General features: G+C 47.1%; 1 protein-coding gene across 7 annotated transcripts in view; it reads right to left on the reverse strand.

Moving 5' to 3' along the window:
- Positions 1-19,301, reverse strand: part of TEX2 (testis expressed 2) — a 92,465-nt gene that overhangs the window by 13,374 nt on the left and 59,790 nt on the right. For all 7 annotated transcript variants that reach the window (XM_019732891.2, XM_019732887.2, XM_019732888.2 and 4 more), the window contains 2 exons: positions 13,644-13,790; positions 8,530-8,629 (listed from right to left, as the gene is read on the reverse strand). In XM_019732891.2, the coding sequence (XP_019588450.2) occupies positions 8,530-8,629; positions 13,644-13,790 (247 nt within the window). The remainder of the gene's footprint in view (positions 1-8,529; positions 8,630-13,643; positions 13,791-19,301) is intronic.

Consider the following 19,301-nt stretch of genomic DNA (forward strand, 5'->3'; position numbering starts at 1 on the left):
ATATCTGTTAAAATGATCACAGTGAGCTCTGTGCATATGGTAGCACAGGAAGGGTCCCACCCTCTGGGTTCTTTTCATGTTTAGTAAGACACACTCCCAGCAGGAGGATGGCTTGGCCCAGGGCAAAGCCAGGACGAGGTCTGCGGAGTCTCGGCCAGTTATGAGGCAGAGACCTCACTGCAAGCTGGGCTGTTCTTTAAAACACATGTGAGAACCACTGCCTTTCTTAAAACGATCTCATGTTGTGGGGGGAGGGGGGCACAAAAATGGTTCAGATTTAGCTTGGGATGATAAGGAGAGTGACAAAAACTTTTAGAACCCATTTCTTTCTGGAAATTCCCTGGTAATCCTGGGGCTCGAGCCCCAGGATTATCTAGATAAAGTCAGGTAACCACTTTGTACCTTAGTTTAAAAACCTATTCCTTGGAAGAGATACTAATGTCAATGAAATCGTACCTAAGAGGATTTTAACTTTGTAGAATTTCACTGGGATGGCCCTCTAGCAGAAGTGGCCACTGACCAGAAGTGTAAAATGCAAACAGGGATCACCTTGGGATCGGGAGTCTACGATCTGGCTGCTAGGACAGGCTATACTGTGAATTTTCAGACTCAGGTCTCCATAATACCTCATGGACTTTCAATCAAAACGTGATCCTTCAAGGGGGTGTTCAAATGTTAATAATCTTTTAGAGACCTTCATAAGACAAATGACAACATTTAAAGGAAGGAGAAAATTAATCTAAAACTATTATTCACACACAGCCTTTTCAAGCAATTACAGTAAATAACCTATCCCATATTTGGCCACCATCTCAGATAAAAGCTTAGCTTAACCTCAAGAAGCATTAATGGTATAATTCCTCACTAAAGGCAGAATAACTTCCAATTTGTTTTCAACAAATTTTTTTAATCATAATTAAAGGTAATTGTTTTCCATGAATGACCTAGTTTAATTAAGTGAGATGCAGATCAACTGTGATTGTCTTCATTGCAGCAACTCACAAAATTGCTTTATTTCTTGCTTACATTAAGCAGTTAAAAATCATTAATTAGCTTGCTCTTCAAAGGTACTGTTACTGGAAATAAAGGGCACATTTGTTTTCGTAAAAACATTTAGTCATTAATCACTTCCTGTAGAAGAAGGATTAGGGCAAAAGGCTGGGTATTAACAAATTTAAACTCAGTATAAAAAGAACAGCAATGAAGAAAATATTTATTGTACATCTCCAGCTTTGTTTAACTTGAGAATCAATAGACTCAAACTACCTGGTGGCTGTATGTTTTCAGACATAATCATTTCTTTTGAAAATCCTAGTCAGGTTTCTAATAAATATTAATAGTATGTATTGCCTTTGAAGGTTGTCATACTAAAGGTACCAGAATTTTGCTTTTTATGAAGTGGAAGGTTTGTGGTGTCTGTTTTTTTAAATGAGGGGATATGGATACAGGCTTAGCAGGCTTCTGGCCCATGACCCAGTCCTTGGGACCGTCCCTCAGTGCCATGGGGTCCAGTGCTCCCCACCCAGCAGCTGAGACAAGGAAGGCGAGGGAAGAGCAGATGGAGCTCAGTCACACAGACCGGGGCCTGAGTTTCACTGGAAGCTCCTCGCCCTCTGTGCACCCGCCTCTTCTGCACCAGGGAGACCACATGCTGTGGACAGCCCAGCGCCAGCGCCTCCTGGACAGGCTCTCCCTTTCCCTGCCATTGCCAGCCCACTTCCTCACTCCCACAAGTCCCTGCTCCAGGCGAGGTCCAGACAGGCACCAGACCAGAGGAGGCCGCAGGGCCGAGAGGGAAGAGGCTACACTGGGCAGCCAGAGAGCCCTGTCCAGGCTGCGGAGGGGACGAGGGGTGGACATCTGATGAGCCTCTGCATGGGGGACAAGAGTCTATTTTTTTATATCATTGTATATGTCCCACGAGGCCCACTCACAGGGCCTTGCTCAGCCCTGGTTCTCAGTGAAAATGTGGAGGAGTCAAAAATGGTTTGAGAACTTTTAAAAACAGATATAATCTGCAAACATTCCAACAAATTAATATGATGTGCTTGCATTCAGATGAGGGCCAGAAGACTATTTTAGCATTAGGTGCAAAGAACAACTTGCTTCTGTGACAAGACTCAGCAGGCAGAAAGCACCCTGAAAACCTTGGAGCACACACAACCTGGAGCTGAGGCCAACTGGTTATATAATGGGTGAGTCAGGAGGCTCCTGCCTTGCAAGACTGAACGATGGAATTAACAGTTTCTAGAAAGGTTGCCTTCCCATTGGGGATAAATGTAACAACAATGTGAAGATGGGGAACATACACTGTTCTGAGTGGTGACTTAACTCTAACGGAGCTGAACGCTACTCACCTAGATGAATGCAGTTACAGACCTGTTTGTTTTGTGCTCTAGACAAATGTTAAGACTTTACTGTGAAGCATTTCGTTTAAAATGCTCCTTTCTCTAACCATCTGCTCTTGGTAATGTTCAAGGACAAAACCCAGAAGTTGAAGAGCAGGATAATTTTTTCAGCCTTTAAACAGGAGTAAGGCAGTCAGTCCTGAGGGGTTCTCCAGGAAGGACAGGAACACAAAGAGTCTTGTTCTTAGTCACCTGGGGCTGTTACAATAAGATCCCATGAAGTGGGTGGCTTAAAGAACAGACATTCATTTCTCACAGCTCTGCAGGCTGCAAGTCCAAGAACAAGGTGTTGGCCAAATCAGTTCCTCGGGAGAGCTCTCCTCCTGGTTTGTAGACGGCCGCCTTCTCACTGGCAGAGGCTGCAAGCTAGCTCTCGGTCCCTTCTGATGAAGGACACAAATCCCATCATGAGCACCCCTCCCTCGTGACCTCACCTAAACCTAATCACCTCTAAAGGCTTCACCTCCAAATGCCATCACATTGCAGGTTAGGGCTTCAACATATGAATTTTGGAGGGACACGAACATTCAGTCCCTAACAGGCCTGTCCCACATAAGGGGTCCTCATACTGAGGGGCCGTCCAGTGGTGAAGGGTGGTGTCGGATTACCAACAAGTCCCTAGAAAACTGGCACTTTATTCTGCAACATGGGAAGCACAATTGACAAGGGCACCGACAAGCTTCGGTCAGTCTTCACGCAAGGACCCAGAGGAGCTCAGATGACTGTTTTTCCGCTCTTCAGCTTCACGAGGAGAGGATCAGTTACCAGCACCACCACTACTCAGAGGGAGGCTGCGGCAAAAGTTACCGCTCACTCTATCCAAAAATGTTTACTAAGCTCTTAATGCAAGATGTCAGAGCTAAAATCACGGAGATGAGTCCCTGCCCTCAGGAAGTTCATGCTTGAAAAAGAATAAAGATGCCTGGGTCACCTGGTGCAGATCAGACCGTGATGTCACCAGAGATTACAAACATGCTGTGGTGGGTGTCACCAGAGACAAGCGGAACAGGGGTCCTTCTGCCTTCTCCCCGGGTTTCTATTTAATAGACCCCATGGCCTCAGGAACAGTTCTACTGCAGCCATATCAACCTAGCAATTTCACTCAGCAGTTCACTGTTTCATTGCTGTGAAAATAACTAAATGGCATTAACCTTGCTAGAATAGGTTTAAGAGGGCACGTGTGGCCGGGAGTTGAGAGAACCTAAAGCCTTGCTCACCGGGTCTGGCTCTCATGTTACTAGCTGATTTTTACTCTGAAAGTCAACATTTGGTGTCCAAGGAACAAAACTTCTTAAAATGGCATTAATAATGTATTACCAAGAGCTGGTGTTTGAGTTCTTTGGTTCTTAAAAGAGCTCACCAGTGGTTGTTTTGCTCCTGCAAACAGACTGGTGCCATATTACTCACTCAGATTACCTCAGAAAACTAGCATTCCTTGTATTTGGATGTGCCTTTTAGGGCAGACGTCATTTTTAGCTCTGTCTACCTGTAACTGTTCTCAGAAGCAGCTCCGCCTTTCAAGGCTGACATAGTTGCAAATCAGTCTCCTCTCTCCCACCCCAACCAAGTTCCACAAAAGGGTCTTTTTTTCTCCTTTTCCACAAGAAGTATTTTTTCTTTCTGCAATACACTCTAGTCAGAGAGTGTGCATGCCATTCCTTCAGCGCTGAACCCCGTGGTCTGGCCTGGTCACTGTGCTCAGACCTGCACAGGGGCTCTCCTAACATCTGCTCTTGACGAGCGCGTAGCAGGAAGAATAGGCAGACCACAGTCTGACTCTGGTTCCAGTTTCTGAAACACTCAGTTGGCAAAATAACTTCAGTCCCAGCACTGGATAAAGGCAGCAGGCACTACAGGTTAAGGTCCGGAAGATGGGCGGTAATGGTGGGCACCACCAGTCACGACGAAGGGTGTCTCTCAAGACAGACACGGTTCCTATTCCTGAGGGACATGGTATCTTTCCACAGAATCTGACACCTTCCGTGGAAATCTGGGTTGTTATTTGGGTATTCTGAAACAGGGCAAAGCCAGTACAGCACTCTGTCCGTGGCAGACGCTCAAGGACTATCTGCAGACTATTTGCAGCAAACATCCCGAAGCATAAGTGAATTCATGTGAACCTGAGGCGATGAGACCCTGAGGGGCCACAGTCCACACCCTCAGTTCACTCTGACACGCCTGTGGGCACTGTTCTGATACACCTGGTCCCAAGCATGGAAGAGGAAAACCTGGCTAACTGAAGAGGCTCCCCCCAAACCCCTTTCGGAAGCTTTGTGACAGCAGAAGCAGCAAACACTGATGGTTTATTCTGGGCCACGTGTGCTCTCTGAGCACTTCGCATGTAACATTTCATCTCCACCACAACTGAACGAGGGAGACACACTCCCCCACATCAGCCACTTTAAGGATGAGGCAACTGAGGCGCTGAGTGGTGAGTCAATGCCCAGGGTCTCATCGCTGGACAGTGAAGGAGCAAGGCTCAAACAGAGGGGGGGTGGCTGCAGAGCCAGCGCTCATGGAGAGCCTCTGCCACTGGCGAGAAGCTGAGGAGCAGGAGAGGAGTCGAGGCTGCTGGGTGACCTTTGGCAGGTCATGCCCACTCTGGGCTCTGGCTGACACACCTACAACACGGCAGGGAGGGTCCCACTAGGGAGTCCCGCTTTCAAGTCAACTTCGTCAATCTGCCCGATTCTTTAAGGGTTTCGATTCTACATTAATTTTTAACCACATGAGAAAGAACTTTAGGAGAGAACATACCAAAAACATACCAAATGTACCAAAAAGGTAACCCTGGCTGTCTCTGAATGGTGGGATCATGAGTAATATTTTCCTTTTTACCCTTTCCAAACATTCCAGTTTTCCCTACAATGAGTATTTGTTGAATGAATGAAGGAGCAAACATGACCCTAACAGTGGTAATAGAACAACGAGAAAGAGCTTGGCTGAGAGGGGTGGCCCGGTGGACCCTAGAGACCAGGCCCTGGAGAAAACAGCCCGGGGTGGGGAGAAGGGGTGGGACAGGGAGGCCTGTCCGAGGAGGGCGGGTTACAGAGACAGGCCAGGCATCTGGACTCCACTGTGGGGCCTGCAGGGGAGAAAGGAGGCCCACACTCACCCCAGGTTAGAGATGTATGTCATGTGGGGAGGGGTGCGAAGCCGATTTCCAAGGACGGATCTTCACTTTCCAGCCACCTGCCGCTGGTGGGATGTGAAGATGACCTCGGTAGGTGGCCATTTAACTTATTCACCACATTAGAAGTTGGTTCTGTGTCTGGGATCTTGGACAGGCCAACATGGCCATTGTGTGATTTCATTTAGAGGAACTACAGACTTTGCTCCTTTCAGTGGCAAGGTGACGAAAGCTGACAATGGCATTTTCCTTTCCACTTATTCTGGTAGGATCTGCCAGCTTTAAGCTGTAGGATGGGTCATCTGGACACCACAGCCACCCACATTCTAAACTCTCCAAGAGCCCCAGCAGCGAAGGCGGCACCAATAATGGTAAAAATAACAATAGCTGGCTGGCACTGACAGCTTGTCTCACACCTGATTGTTCCAAATGCCTTTCACACTTAACTCACTCACTCCCCACCATAAGCCTACCAGGGGGTGCTGTTAGTCTCTGCACTTGAGAGAGGAGTCAGTGAGGAAGTTTAGGAACTTGCCCAACGCCACGGGGCAGTGAACCCAGAGTCCGGCCTCAGAGTGGGTGCTCAGAACCACACTCGATATTGCCTCAAGAAAAGCATCTGGAGGACAGTGATCCATCGGCTGTGGCCTGAATATCGCTCCTGAGCCATCTGCCTCCAACAAACAAGCACAAGTTAGGAAACATTAAGAAAAAAAAAAAAAGGTATGTGTTGGGGGAATCCCACGGAGGGTGCCTCTGCCTACAGCTGTTAAGTCTCTTCACCCTGGGGTGCATTTTCCTGGACGGTGAGCTCTGCTTTCGAGAGTCAGTTTGGGCAAGTAAGTCACCTCTGATTTTAATTTCCCTAAAATGAAAGTTTCCCTTAGAGCAATGGAATCCAGAATTCGTGTTCAATTCTGTTTTACCATCATTTGCAGACTTGGAAAAACCTAATTTGATGAAACTTTTTAAAGCCCACAGCCTTTATGTCTTTATCATTCCTTTCTTTAGTAACATTTCCTCCCCTGTTACATAAGCAAAACTTGCCCTGAAAAGAGTTAAGTAAGACTCAAAAGGATTAAAAACTGGCAAAGCTTTGCTCTACCTAGTGAAATGTCTCTCTTCAGAGGGACAGAAAAGGGACTAGAGACTTCCACGTTTGGTGAATTTCACTCAAAGCCTGATGAAGCTGCCCTGGGAGTCTGCAGAGTTCAAAGCCACAGGGGACACTTTTTAGATGTGGCAAAGCCCGCTAAGGCACTGCTCCCTTCTCGTTGAAATTTTTACTAATTCAACAAAGGACGAATTCAGTCCTGAGATAGGAGTGCTAATACATTAGAAAATAGAGCGCGTACAGGTATTATTTACTTTCTTGAAGCCAGACTCTGACTCCGGAGGTTTCTGTTAGCTGATCACTGACCAGCTCATTTTTGTTGTGTTAGCTGATCATTTACAAGTCAATTCCTAAAGAGGCAAAGGGCAACCCAGAGACCGGAAGAGCCAGAGGAAGGCAGGCAGTCCTTGTATGCCAACAATGGAGCAAAGATCCCAGCCACACACTTAACACACAGATCATGCATTTTTTAAAAATTTCACATGCAGTTAAGAGAACTCTAGCTAAATCATTTGCAAAGAATCTTTTCTAGTTTTACTCTTAGTGAACCAGAAATTAACCAAACCCAGGGCACTCAGATTTATTAAAGTGTAGACATAATTAAGTGGTTAATAGGTAATCTCAATATGCAGCTGTATGGTGGACTTCTGAATTTGCAAATAATACTCTGATCTGTCTTTCGCTGAAATCGATAGGATGCTCAAAACATGGAAAAATGGACTTACTATCAGCTGAAATATTGCTAGAGAGATAGGGCTGTTAATTGTAATGCTAGAAAAAAATCCATTTGTATTTATAGCAAATGTATACAACACAGAAAATGATTTCACTAAATATGATTCAACAGCCATCTGATATAGACATACACAGACTCAGGTACATGCTAGAGTCTCTAAACTTTACGAAACATTTATTTCAAAACAAATATCATTCTCTTGAAAAGTTGTAATTATTCTCTCCCCGACTTTGTCCCTGAGCCTTTTGAGGAATAACCGTAAATCCAGTTTAGGGGCAAAGAGGCTCACTTGGAAAGGGATACTACAGAAAAAAGTCTGGCTGCTTCTGTGACAGGGAGCCATGCCTGCTCATGGACTATTCCTGCCTACCTGGCTCCCACTTCTTTTCACCAAACTCCCGTGTACTAAAATTTCCATCAAGGTCCTTTTAAAACCACATGTCACAAAATAGACATAAATCTTTACATCATAATTTTATTTAAACTCTTTCTATATTCTAATCAACTCTTCCTTCCCCAAACCACAAGAATAGGGGTAAGTAATGTGTCAATAGCATGTCTTAAAAATCAAATCTGAGACCTTTCCTCCAGCAGAGAGCTTTACTCTCCAAATACTGCCTGACAACACGTGTCTTCATTTTTCAAACACTTACTGAGTGCCTCCTAGGAGTGGTAAGGAACATAAAGATGTAAAATGTGAAGGTCAAAGAATCTGCGCCCTAGAAATTGGGGCGAGGTAAAGACGTGGGTACATGAGAGGAGAGGTAGCACTTGGTAAGAGTTCAGGGTTGGTGCAGACGTACACGTGAGGCCTGTGACGGGTGAGCAAGGCTCAAGTCCAGCCCACTGCCTCTCACCCTGGCAAAGGCCGGCTTCTAACTCACACAAAAGCTCCTGGCACATGGGCACCTTTGGGCTGAGGAGGACCTGTAAGGTCTGAGACTAGAAGGAATGGGAGGGGGAGTCCTGATCTAGTTCCATCAGTTTAAGGCTGTGAGTATTCAGAACAAAAGACAACCAACATGAAACGGTTAACAAGTCCCCAACTCCCTCCAAACATGAAGCCTTGGTATTCAATCTCCAACTCCGCGGAAACAGTCATATAAATGGTCAGTTCCTCGCTAGAGTCATTAAGAATTACCTTGGTGATCAACATAAGGCTGGAAGGCCTGAAGGATTTTTGGCACAGCCACCCCCATGTCAAGTTCCGTCAGAGTTAGCTCATTCATAAAGTAGGGGAGCTGGAGAAAAGAAGCAAACAATGAATGAGACATTAGTAACATGGTAAATGTCAGAATTCAACATACTCTCAACAGCAAAGATAGTCAAGGTTTTGGGGACACACTTATTTAACCAAAATTTATCGAGCACATTCTACACGTAATGCGTTGTACTACAGACAGCGCCATGGCTGAGTCAGGCAAGGTCCTTGCTCTCAAGGGGCTTATATTGGAGAGGCGGAAACAGATAAATAAGTACACAAATAACTTCAGAGAGTGATTAGTGCTATGGAGAAAATAAGGCAGGTGACGGGACAGAGGGAGCCTGGGGCATGGCTGGAGGGTGGCTATTTCAGGTAAGGAAGTCAGTGAAGGCTCCTCCTCCGAGTGGTGTTTGGCCAGAGCCCTGACTGTGGAGAAGGAGCCAGTCATGTTGGTCAGGTTAATGGTACCCACAGTTGGCTCAAGTGCGGGAAAACGAACCTCTCTTAGGCTACCACGGGCAAGTTAAAAAATTGCTGCACCATTTCTAACAGGCAAACCCACATTTATTAAAATCCTTGGGGGAAAAGAGTCACACCACTTGACCCTGTGCTGGACATTGTCCGTTTGCCCCCTGGATTCGAGTTCCTCCCTATACGCCGCCGAGGGCTGATCTCTTGCCCTCTGGCTGCTGGATGCACTTGGCCAATGGGATACACCTGTAGGCAGGGGAGCGGGAGGGATACGGAGGATTGTCGGGCATTTGTCCCCTCGCTCTACTGAAGGCCATATCTCCTGTCAGACAGGCAGCTCTCTCCACACAGCCGCGCTGCCCCAATTCTGGTGACTGTCCCCTGCTTTTGCCCCTTCAGGGAGTGGTAACAGCTCCCCACTGCTGCCAGCCCTGGGTGCTGCACCATCCCTTTTATTTTCTCTACCTGGACCCTCAGGTCACTCCATTGGAGTGGGACCTCTATTAATACAGCTATCAGTAGAAATTCTCTCTAAAGAAAAAAATAACATAAAAGTACTGGTAGCATGCTTACAAATTCCTGCTGTGACCCAAGACTCCACAATTACTACATCTATGTTCCCTCCACCTGGATTTATGTATGTGTATATACTGTTTCTTTTAAATCTTTAGTGCATTCCTAATTTTAGGGTAAAATGTAAATTAGGGACCCACCTTAATTTTCCCCCCAATAACTAGTGAGGTGTCTGAACCTATTAATTGATAATACTTTCCCACTCATCTGTAACACCACCTTTAAATATGAGAATCCTACTACACTGGAATCTGTATTGAGCACTGTATCAAAACGCTTTTATTACTGTAGCTTTATAATACATTTTAAAATCTGGCAAGTCCCTTTCCTTTCTTCCCCCACAGAATTTCCTTATTCTCATGAGTATTTCTCCCTTTGAACATTAGAGTAATTCTGTAAAATTTAGAATTAAGAATTTTTTAAAATTAAATTTATGCTGAAAATGTCCCATGAAATAAGGTCGCATCTAGCCAGGCATGAATTTAATGCCTGCTTTGACTGGACCACTTCAGCTGTCTCTCTGCAGAGAAACTTACACACTTTCAGGGTTCACCAGAGAACTTCATCGCTGATTTTTGCAGGGGTGGAAGGGTTCACTGAAAAAGGTTATGATGTCTGCGATGAACAAAACGTGACTAGAGGCAGTATTCAAATGTACATTTCTGAACTGGTGTTTGCTGTGTTGGGAAATCTTTTGGTTGGTCTCCCAATCAGCACGCAGAACACTACTTGGCCAAAAATATAGACAAAATCCTGCACCGGTCCTTTTTGTCTATTATTGTCACTTTACAACCAGTAGGTAAGGAGCAGACAGGTTTCTATAGGAACAGATGTCTGACACTGAGCCAGAGGAGTGAATATAGAGACAGTAGGCACGTACTGTCCCTTCTCGAGCTGTCCCACCTCCCGCCCAAAGACTCACAGGGTGGGGTGGTCTCTCAGTAGCAATAAGCAGAATGGGGAGGGGGATCAGCAGGGCTTGGTTATCTACTTATTCACCTGAGTACCCAACTCCATGATTCTAGGACATCTCTCACCCACTCCCACCCCCTCCTTGTTCAGATCTCTGATCTGAATCAAAACTTGCAGGACCTGGGGCCGGCCCCGTGGCTCAGGCGGTTGGAGCTCCATGCTCCTAACTCCGAAGGCTGCCGGTTCGATTCCCACACGGGCCAGTGGTCTCTCAACCACAAGGTTGCGGGTTCAACTCCTCGAGTCCCGCAAGGGATGGTGGGCTCTGCCCCCTGCAACTAAGATTGAACACGGCACCTTGAGCTGAGCTGCCGCTGAGCTCCCGGATGGCTCAGTTGGTTGGAGCGCGTGCTCTCAACCACAAGGTTGCCAGTTCGACTCCCGCAAGGGATGGTGGGCTGTGCCCCCTGCAACTAGAAAACGGCAACTGGACCTGGAGCTGAGCTGCGCCCTCCACAACTAAGACTGAAAGGACAACAACTTGAAGCTGAACGGCACCCTCCACAACTAAGGTTGAAAGGACAACAACCTGACTTGGGAAAAAGGCCTGGAAGTACATACACACTGTTCCCCAATAAAGTCCTGCTCCCCTTCCCCAATAAAATCTTTAAAAAAACAACAACTGCGTGACCAGACTCTGGAGCAGCCCCCCTCCCACCCTGCATAGTTCATTCCTCCTCCCATGCTTTTCAGCCAAAGCCCCTCTTCTGCCCACCTGAAGGGCAGGCACCACAATGAGACAGGAGCCCACTGTATGCTCTGTACCCTCCTGAGTAAACCCAATTAGGGCTGGATGTTCAGGTGTGTGGGACATTCTCAGGTTGGTGGGTGGTATGTTAGAAGCTGGATGCTGACATGGGCACAAGAGGCCCCCAACTACTCAGAGCCCCAGGGCGGTACTGGAGCAGCCAGCTGAGGCCAAGAGCGTACTTGTTGTTGGGGCAGAAGCTCAGTTTGTTTTAAACCCACCATGTGCCAGATACACCCTTAGGGCTGCTCTGTCACAACATGAGTCATTATCATGTGTGAGGGTGACAGTCTGAGACTGCAGGGCAAGGCCAGCAAAGACTTCTCGTATGTCAGGCCTTCACGGGAAACCAGGAGACAGGGCAACCTTTGTCACAGGGGAGAGCTCAGGCTCCTCCAGCCATTCTGGCTCTTGACTGGCTGTTAACCAAACTCGCTGCACTAGGTTTGAGGAAAAGCTCTTTCAGGGATACGTGGATAGTGGTGGTAAGGAGTTGTTTTGGCAGGGAGGGTGGCAGGCTCAGAATTGGAGTACTATCCTGCTGCCTTCCTGTTTATTCCATTGCCAGGGTCCCTTCTGGTCTGCAGGGCACTTCATGGGTAGCAAGTCAGGTCAGGGTGAAGGTGCTGAGGCTGGAAATGGAGGGGGTACTGCCCCTGCCTCTTGACTGCTGGTGCCACTGGCTTTAGGCCGCTTTTCTCCTTCTAGTACTTCTGACCTCAAGAAACAAAGTCTGTGAACTTCCAAAGCCCACGTGACAAGCAAAGGGAGAAGATGAAAATAAGACTTTCCTTCAACTTCCTCTGAGAGGAGGGAGCCCACTGTTCTCCACCTAGAGGGCAGAGGCTCTGTGGACTTCCGACTCCACGGAGAGAAGGGGAAGACATTCCCCTCCTTGGGTTGGTTTTGGAATGTGTGTCACAGGGAGAGCAGTGTCCCAGCTGGAGTTCAAGTGTGCCCTGCTTTCAGCTGTCAGGACCTGCAGCCCTCCTGCTCAGGGCAGGGTCCACGACAGTCTCTGGGGAGAGGAGTATCAACCCTGGCCGTGGGCGCTGACCCAGGCACGCAAGCCCTCCATCATTTCCCCCAAACCAAAAAGGGTGAGTGAGCTCCAGGTTGGCTGCTGGCCTCTCATCTTCAAATATGTCAGGTTCACTGCTGCTTCCTGCTTTCCCCACGGACCTGACTAGCTGGGTGGGCTCGACCCTCAACCCACCTGAACAACTAACTGACCCTGTCAACAGAGCCCTCCCAAACCCCTGCCCCAAATTCTGCCTCGAAACCTGCTCTTCCAGCTGTGGAGGCGTTCTCCGCTCTTCTTCAGGTGTTTAGGGAAGGGAGACAGAGCTTGCCAGAGCTCGCCTGAGCCAGAAAAGGCTGTCTGTCACCCAGAGGAACAAGAGAAATCAAACCAAAGCTCTTCCATGCTCACGTTTCCCTTCTACGACAATTTTACCTTAGCCCACACTTCCCTAACAGAGTCCTTGAACTCTCTGAAGCCGTGGGCAAAATCCTGTGGCACTGTGGATTTTTCTAGGGAAAAGATCCACCGTTTCTGCTTCTCAGGGGTATCTAGGACCCCCGAAGATCCACTGACTTAAGTGCTGACTGTGTAGCCTCTCCGTGAAGATTTGGGGACCAAAGTGACTCTTCCTTGGCCGGGTCTTCACTGGATCAAAAACTTATTTCTAAGTAACCCAAGTCAGGTCTCTTGGTTGACAAAGGTGGTACCTTTTTAGTGGCAATTGTGAGGAATACTGATGCGGTTTAAACTCCCTCCCAAGTGGGCCTAAACCAGCACCAGGACGGTTTCTTCAGCAAAGAGAGAGCCCAAAATAAAATGCCATCTGGCCAGAAGTAAAGGTCAAGCGCAGACACTGCGAGTGCAGCGCTAATTCCCCCGGCTCGAAGAGGGAGCAGAACTCGGGAAAGAGGTCTTAAAGTACCCTGGGATTTTCCTCAGCACGTCCTGTTGCTTCGACTGTGAGGCTGGGTGGGCTCCAGAAATACTAACTGAAAGATAAGAGAAGTTTACAAAAGCTCCCATTTTCCCAAACCCAACCCTGGATTATCACCCAGCGTGGATAACAATGAGGGCGACAGCCAGGAGCCCCTGGTGCAGTTAGTCCCACAGGCAAGGTCACAGCCCAGACAGTGCTGTTTGCTACTGCTCTCGTAGGTTACATGCTTTAAACTCAGTTATTTGCCACTGAGGCTACAATGCGACAAGACTTCCAGAAAGTAAGAAATGTGAAGGATTGGCAGCCTCGTGTGTGGAAAACAATACCTTTATTTTGCTGAGTTTCATTTGGATTTTCTTAGACACCAGATCAGACCAGTACTTCTCTCCTAAGAAGTCCCAAAACATTCTTCCAAGCAAGGCATTCACCCAGGCTTCCTGTTCTTCCTCCTCAGAGGGTGGAGCCTCTGGCAACTGGCAAAAGAAAAGGGACCAAAATTAGCTAGAAAGCAACTGGAGAACAAGACAGGTGCTTGTTTTTATAAAGTCACTGAAGGTCCCTCCCTAGAGAGATGGGCAACCATGTAAGTCTTATTTCTTCCCTATAAATTACAAGTCCCACACTGCGTCAGTGAAGAGAAATAAAAGCCATGATCACAAATAAAAACTCCTCTTTGTCTATTTTCTGTTTCTACCAGTCTTCCTGTGAACCAGCTAATATTTCATACAAGTAGCTCAGCCCAATTGCCTTGCCCCCCAAGTTAGCTCGCTGCCAACATTCTGAATCAATGGCGTACTGATCAAATGTCTGCCTATTTTTCTTCCAGCTAAGGCTCCCCAGATGAGTAGCTGTCAGGCTGGTCCTCACCAGGCAGCCCCCCAGTTTCCCAATGCCCAGGATTCTTACATTCAGCCCGATTCTGTAACTCACGGTTCTCGTGGGTGAAGGGCAGGGGAGTGCTTAAAAATACTGTTGGCTGGTTCCTCCACCCAGAGATACTAATTTAAGTGGGTATCAAGTGGGTATCTCACTAACAGAATGAACAGGTGAGGTGGAGAACCCCAGCCCTGGATCAGAGAGCGCCACCCTCAGGAATTCCGTGATACTCCTTTAGCTGCTCTCACCAGTCGCAGATCAGTGAAATACCCTGGGCCTCACCTCCACAGGACAGAATCCATCGAAAACATCTGTCACGGCCAATGTTCAAGGTAGGAGAAGAGCAAGCCTGCGCTAGTCTCCATCTTCCAAGGCTAATTATTAGACGATGGACTCTGGCCCAGAAAGGGCCAGGCTGAGGGTGAGGAGGGAGAAGCAGCAGCGACACCACAGAGGGTGAGCTGAGGTTGGGAGCTCAGTGCAGGTAACGCTTGGTGGGCATCGTTGGCACTGCTGCTGTCCACTGGCCCTAGGATAAGGCTCATTCTCAGGTTCCCGCTTTTAGGCCTCACAATACCCCAGAAAGAACTTGTACTTCTATTTTAGGGATGCAAACAGACTCGGAACTGTTCAGTGCCCTGCCTGAGCACCCCTCCGCCACCCCCTTTTATCAGCACAGCCTGACTCACAGCCTCCTGCTCCAGGATCTCCACCTGCTCCGTCCTGTGGGAGGGAGGAAGAGGGTGTGGCTGGCTCCTGGTGTGACAGACATTTCCCTATGCTGAGGTCTCTGATTAGGCTACAGACTCATAGAAACAATTAGCCTTGGGAAGCAAAGACCAAAAGAACTAGAAACGCAGAAATCTGTCCCTTGTTCACCCTGTCTCTTCTTGATGATTTTTTTTGTCCTGCCCTCATGGGCTGCCTATTACCATACACACACCAGACACCCTCACTGTCTCCATACTCCATAAATGTGCGCTCACGCCAGTGCTCTCGTGGGCAGCTGTGATTGTGCCCGCGTCACAGCTGTGTGCCTATACCTGGGGCATAGTACACAGGGGGCCTGGTGCTCATTTGACACATGGAGATGTGATGATTTGTGAGTAGCCCAAATGCGTATAGCATGTACCTATGCGTGATTTTTCTGAAGCCTGGAGTTCGGAGGGTCTGATCCAGGTGAAGCAGCCCCTGAGCTTGTGCGGGGCCCAGCAGACTGCGCAGCAGCCACCTATCTACTGGTCTGTCAGAGCCTGTGCCATCTCTCTTTCTGGGGGCCTGGGGACTCACTTGCATTTTTCAATATAATGCTACTGCATATAAAGGGAGATATTTTATGTTCTAGGAGTCCTTCAAATGTGGGTGTTTTCAAAGGTTTCCCTTATGAATGTTGGCGAGTCTCATTTTAAAAATATTAAACTCTGGTTTAAAAAAATAATACATGTTGATCGTTCCATTTCAGAAGACATGGCTCTTCCTCACTCATTTTAATGGCTGGAGAGCATTCTCTCCGTGCTTTTCTAGTGCTGTAATGGCTTTTCATATTAACCAAGACATTTCTATCACCAGGTCCTGGACAGACAGCAGAAGTCTGTGATCTGCGGGCACTCAGGCCACAAGTCGTGCATGTTTTATGGAATCACTTTTCTCTCTGCCTGAACATCTGCACCCACCCCCAAGGGGATCTGGTCCAGCTTTCCTGGGGTTATTGTCTCTGAGTCACATCAGATGATGTACACAGGCTTCTAAGTAAACACCCACCCAGGACAGTGATCTCCTCCCCAGCTTTTCGGGCAGTGCCTCATTGCTGCCCCCACAGGGCACCAGGTCTTATTTAGATCTGTAGGCTACAGAAGAGACTCTCCTTTCTCAAGTGGGAGAGTCTACCCTTTATCAACCTTTCTTTACAACCCCAGTTACTCACAGGGAAGAGATTTAACAAAATAGCAAGAAACAAAGGCTATTTCACAATTTATGTTCAAGCCAAAGACATACGATGTAGAAACAGATTTCTGAAATAACTAACAAGCAGGTTGCTTTTTCTTTCCAACAGTTCCTTTTCCTAATGCAGGCTTCTCTCCACAGCCTCACTGGGAACAAAGAAAAATCCAAGAGCAGCAGAATGCTTCAAAACAGCTTCTGGATTCAACAGGCTGCCAGAAAGAACTCCCTTCCAGTGAATGTCATAAACATTAACGAGCTTAAAGAATAAATGTGCATGGACATTTCCTAATACAGAGGGTGCCAAAAAATATGTATACACATTTTAAGAAAGGAAAAAACTGCATTAAAATTGTAATACTCAATATATACCAATAACAAAAGATGAATACAAGTCATGTGTATACATTTTTTTGGCACCTCCGGTATTTCTGTTTGGCTAATGGAAGGAATTTGAGAAGAATATGCATTTCACTATTTCCACTATATATGTACACTTAGAAAGGGCAACTTTCTTCTTTTTCTTAGATGCTTTGAAACGTTTATTTTAATTTTTTTTTAAAGCCAGCAATAATTTCAAATATATGGTGATGGAAGGAGAACTGACTCTGGGTGGTGAACACACAATGTGATATATAGATGATGTGTTACAGAATTGTACACCTGAAATCTATGTAACTTTACTAACCATTGTCACCCCAATAAACTTTAATTAAAAAAAACCAAAGATGTTTCTTGTCAAAAAGAAACAAGTAAATAAATAAAGATGGCAATAATTTATGTCATGAACTGAACAAGAATACTGACAAGCGTTTTCTGGCCCAGCCCGCCAATGCACAGCCCTGACAGGTTCCCCACCCAACTTTGCCACCACTGGGGGTGGCCCTGCCTGAGGTGGGATGTGGTCAGCTTTGGAGAGGTGACAGTGCGGCTGAGGCCAGGACCCGGGCAGGAGAAGGCCCCAGAACAGCCCAGCAGTCACTGCAAATGGCCAGGGTGTTGGGATTTCCTTCTGGTTGTTGGGATTTCTTCCTGGTCGTTATCCAAGGGAAACAACAAACCAGACGAAGGAACCCTGGAAAACACTGAGGTGACCTGGGACATGGCCACCACTGTCCCATGCACACAGGCAAAACCCCAAGATTCATTTTGGCTCTAGCATTTGCCCCATCTCTCCTTCCCTCCCCAGCTCAATCCCACAACTATTTATTTTTGCTTTTTAAAAAAAATATAATTTTGTAAAAGTTCAATAAAAATACTATTGTTCCTAGTGAAACACAGATATTGCAGCATAAAGAGTAACTGCTTTGTCTTTGCTCTACAAAATATGAAAAGGTTATCACACTGGATAATATAGAAAGTGCCAGAATTTCTAGGTATCACAAAGCCAGTACCAGTACCAGGGAAGCACTGACGCCAGCGGCTGGCCGGGTGTCGCCAGGGCTCCGTCTCCGCAAGGGGAGAACACATAATGGCTTTGAGAGAGACAGACAGCCAACTGCTCTCAGTCCCAACAGGCCATCCCCATGAGGGTTGCCTGCTCAGCCTGGAACACCGAAGAAACCAGCCACACTCAGCCAGGAACACAGGAGGTCGTCCTCTGACGGCGAGGGGCCTGGGGTCTTGCCCGGGCCCTGGCAGTCGTGGGGACCGGCTCTCCTGCTGCAGTGATGAAGGCCCCACCTGGCCTGCAAGACACATTCCAGTGCAGGCACCAGACCACAGAGAGCCAGCACAGCCCTGTTCCTGAGGTGGGAAGGCTGTCCTCGTGGCTGGGCTGTGCATTCAGTTCTCAAAGAAAGGCAGGGCCAGGGTGGCCTGGAAGGCGGCTTCCTCACAGATGCTGCAGCCCACACAGGTGTCGTAGGAGAACTGGGCTGATGGAGTAGGTGCTGCCAAAAGTTGGTGCTCTTCTGGCTGGGGTCACCCCAGGGCATCATCGAGCAGCTGGGGCACACTACCAGGTTGGGGTCACTGTGGGGGTTGCCCACAGTGCTTCACCAGCTCCTGCTGGTCCAGGTTGAGGGTGCTGCAATAAGGACAGGTAAGGGTGGACCTGCTGGGGACAGCATTGGAGATGGGCTGGGAAGAGTACCACAGGGATGCACTTGTCTATCTTCTTTGGAGAACTGTCTATTCAGATCCTTTGTCCATTTCTTATTTCGGTTATTTACCTTTCATTGTTGAGTTGTAAGAGTTCGTTATATAGTCTAGGTTCTGGATCAGATATAAGATTTGTAAATGTTTTTTCCCCCCCATTCTGTGAAGTTGTCTTTTCACTTTCTTGATGGTACTGTTTGCAGCACAAACGTTTTTAATTTTGATGAAGTCCAATTTATCTATTTTTTTCTTTGGTTGTGTGCATTTTTTTGGTGTCCTATCTAAGAAGGCTTTACCTAACCCCAAATCACAGGGATTTACTCCTATCTTTTCTTCCAAGAATTTTATAGTTTTAGCTTTTATATTGAGGTCTATGATCCATTTTGAGTCAATTTTTGTATATGGTGTGAGGTAAGGGGCCAACTTCATTCTTTTGTATGTGGATACCAGTTGTTCCAGCACCATTTGTTGAAAAGACTATTCTTTACCCCCACTGAATTGTCTTGGCACTCTTGTCGATATCCTGTCCAAATTTATTTATTTATTTATTTATTTATTTATTTATTTATTTATTTATTTATTTTAAAGATTTTATTGGGGAAGGGGTACAGGACTTTATTGGGGAACAGTGTGTACTTCCAGGACTTTTTTCCGAGTCAAGTTGTCCTTTCAATCTCAGTTGTGGAGGGCGCAGCTCAGCTCCAGGTCTAGTTGCCCGTTGCTAGTTGCAGGGGGCGCAGCCCACCATCCCTTGCGGGAGTCGAACCGGCAACCTTGTGGTTGAGAGGACACACTCCAACCAACTGAGCCATCCGGGAGGCAGCTCAGCTCAAGGTGCCATGTTCAATCTTAGTTGCAGGGGGCAGAGCCCACCATCCCTTGCGGGACTTGAGGAGTTGAACCGGCAACCTTGTGGTTGAGAGCCCACTGGCCCATGTGCGAATTGAACCGGCAGCCTTTGGAGTTAGGAGCATGGAGCTCTAACCGCCTAAGCCACCAGGCAGGCCCCAAATTTATTTTTAAATTGTACATATGATTTCATATTTTTTACTTATTACAGATAAGCA

Source organism: Rhinolophus sinicus, linkage group LG15 (assembly GCF_036562045.2).
Source record: "Rhinolophus sinicus isolate RSC01 linkage group LG15, ASM3656204v1, whole genome shotgun sequence".
NCBI classification, from domain to species: domain Eukaryota; kingdom Metazoa; phylum Chordata; class Mammalia; order Chiroptera; family Rhinolophidae; genus Rhinolophus; species Rhinolophus sinicus.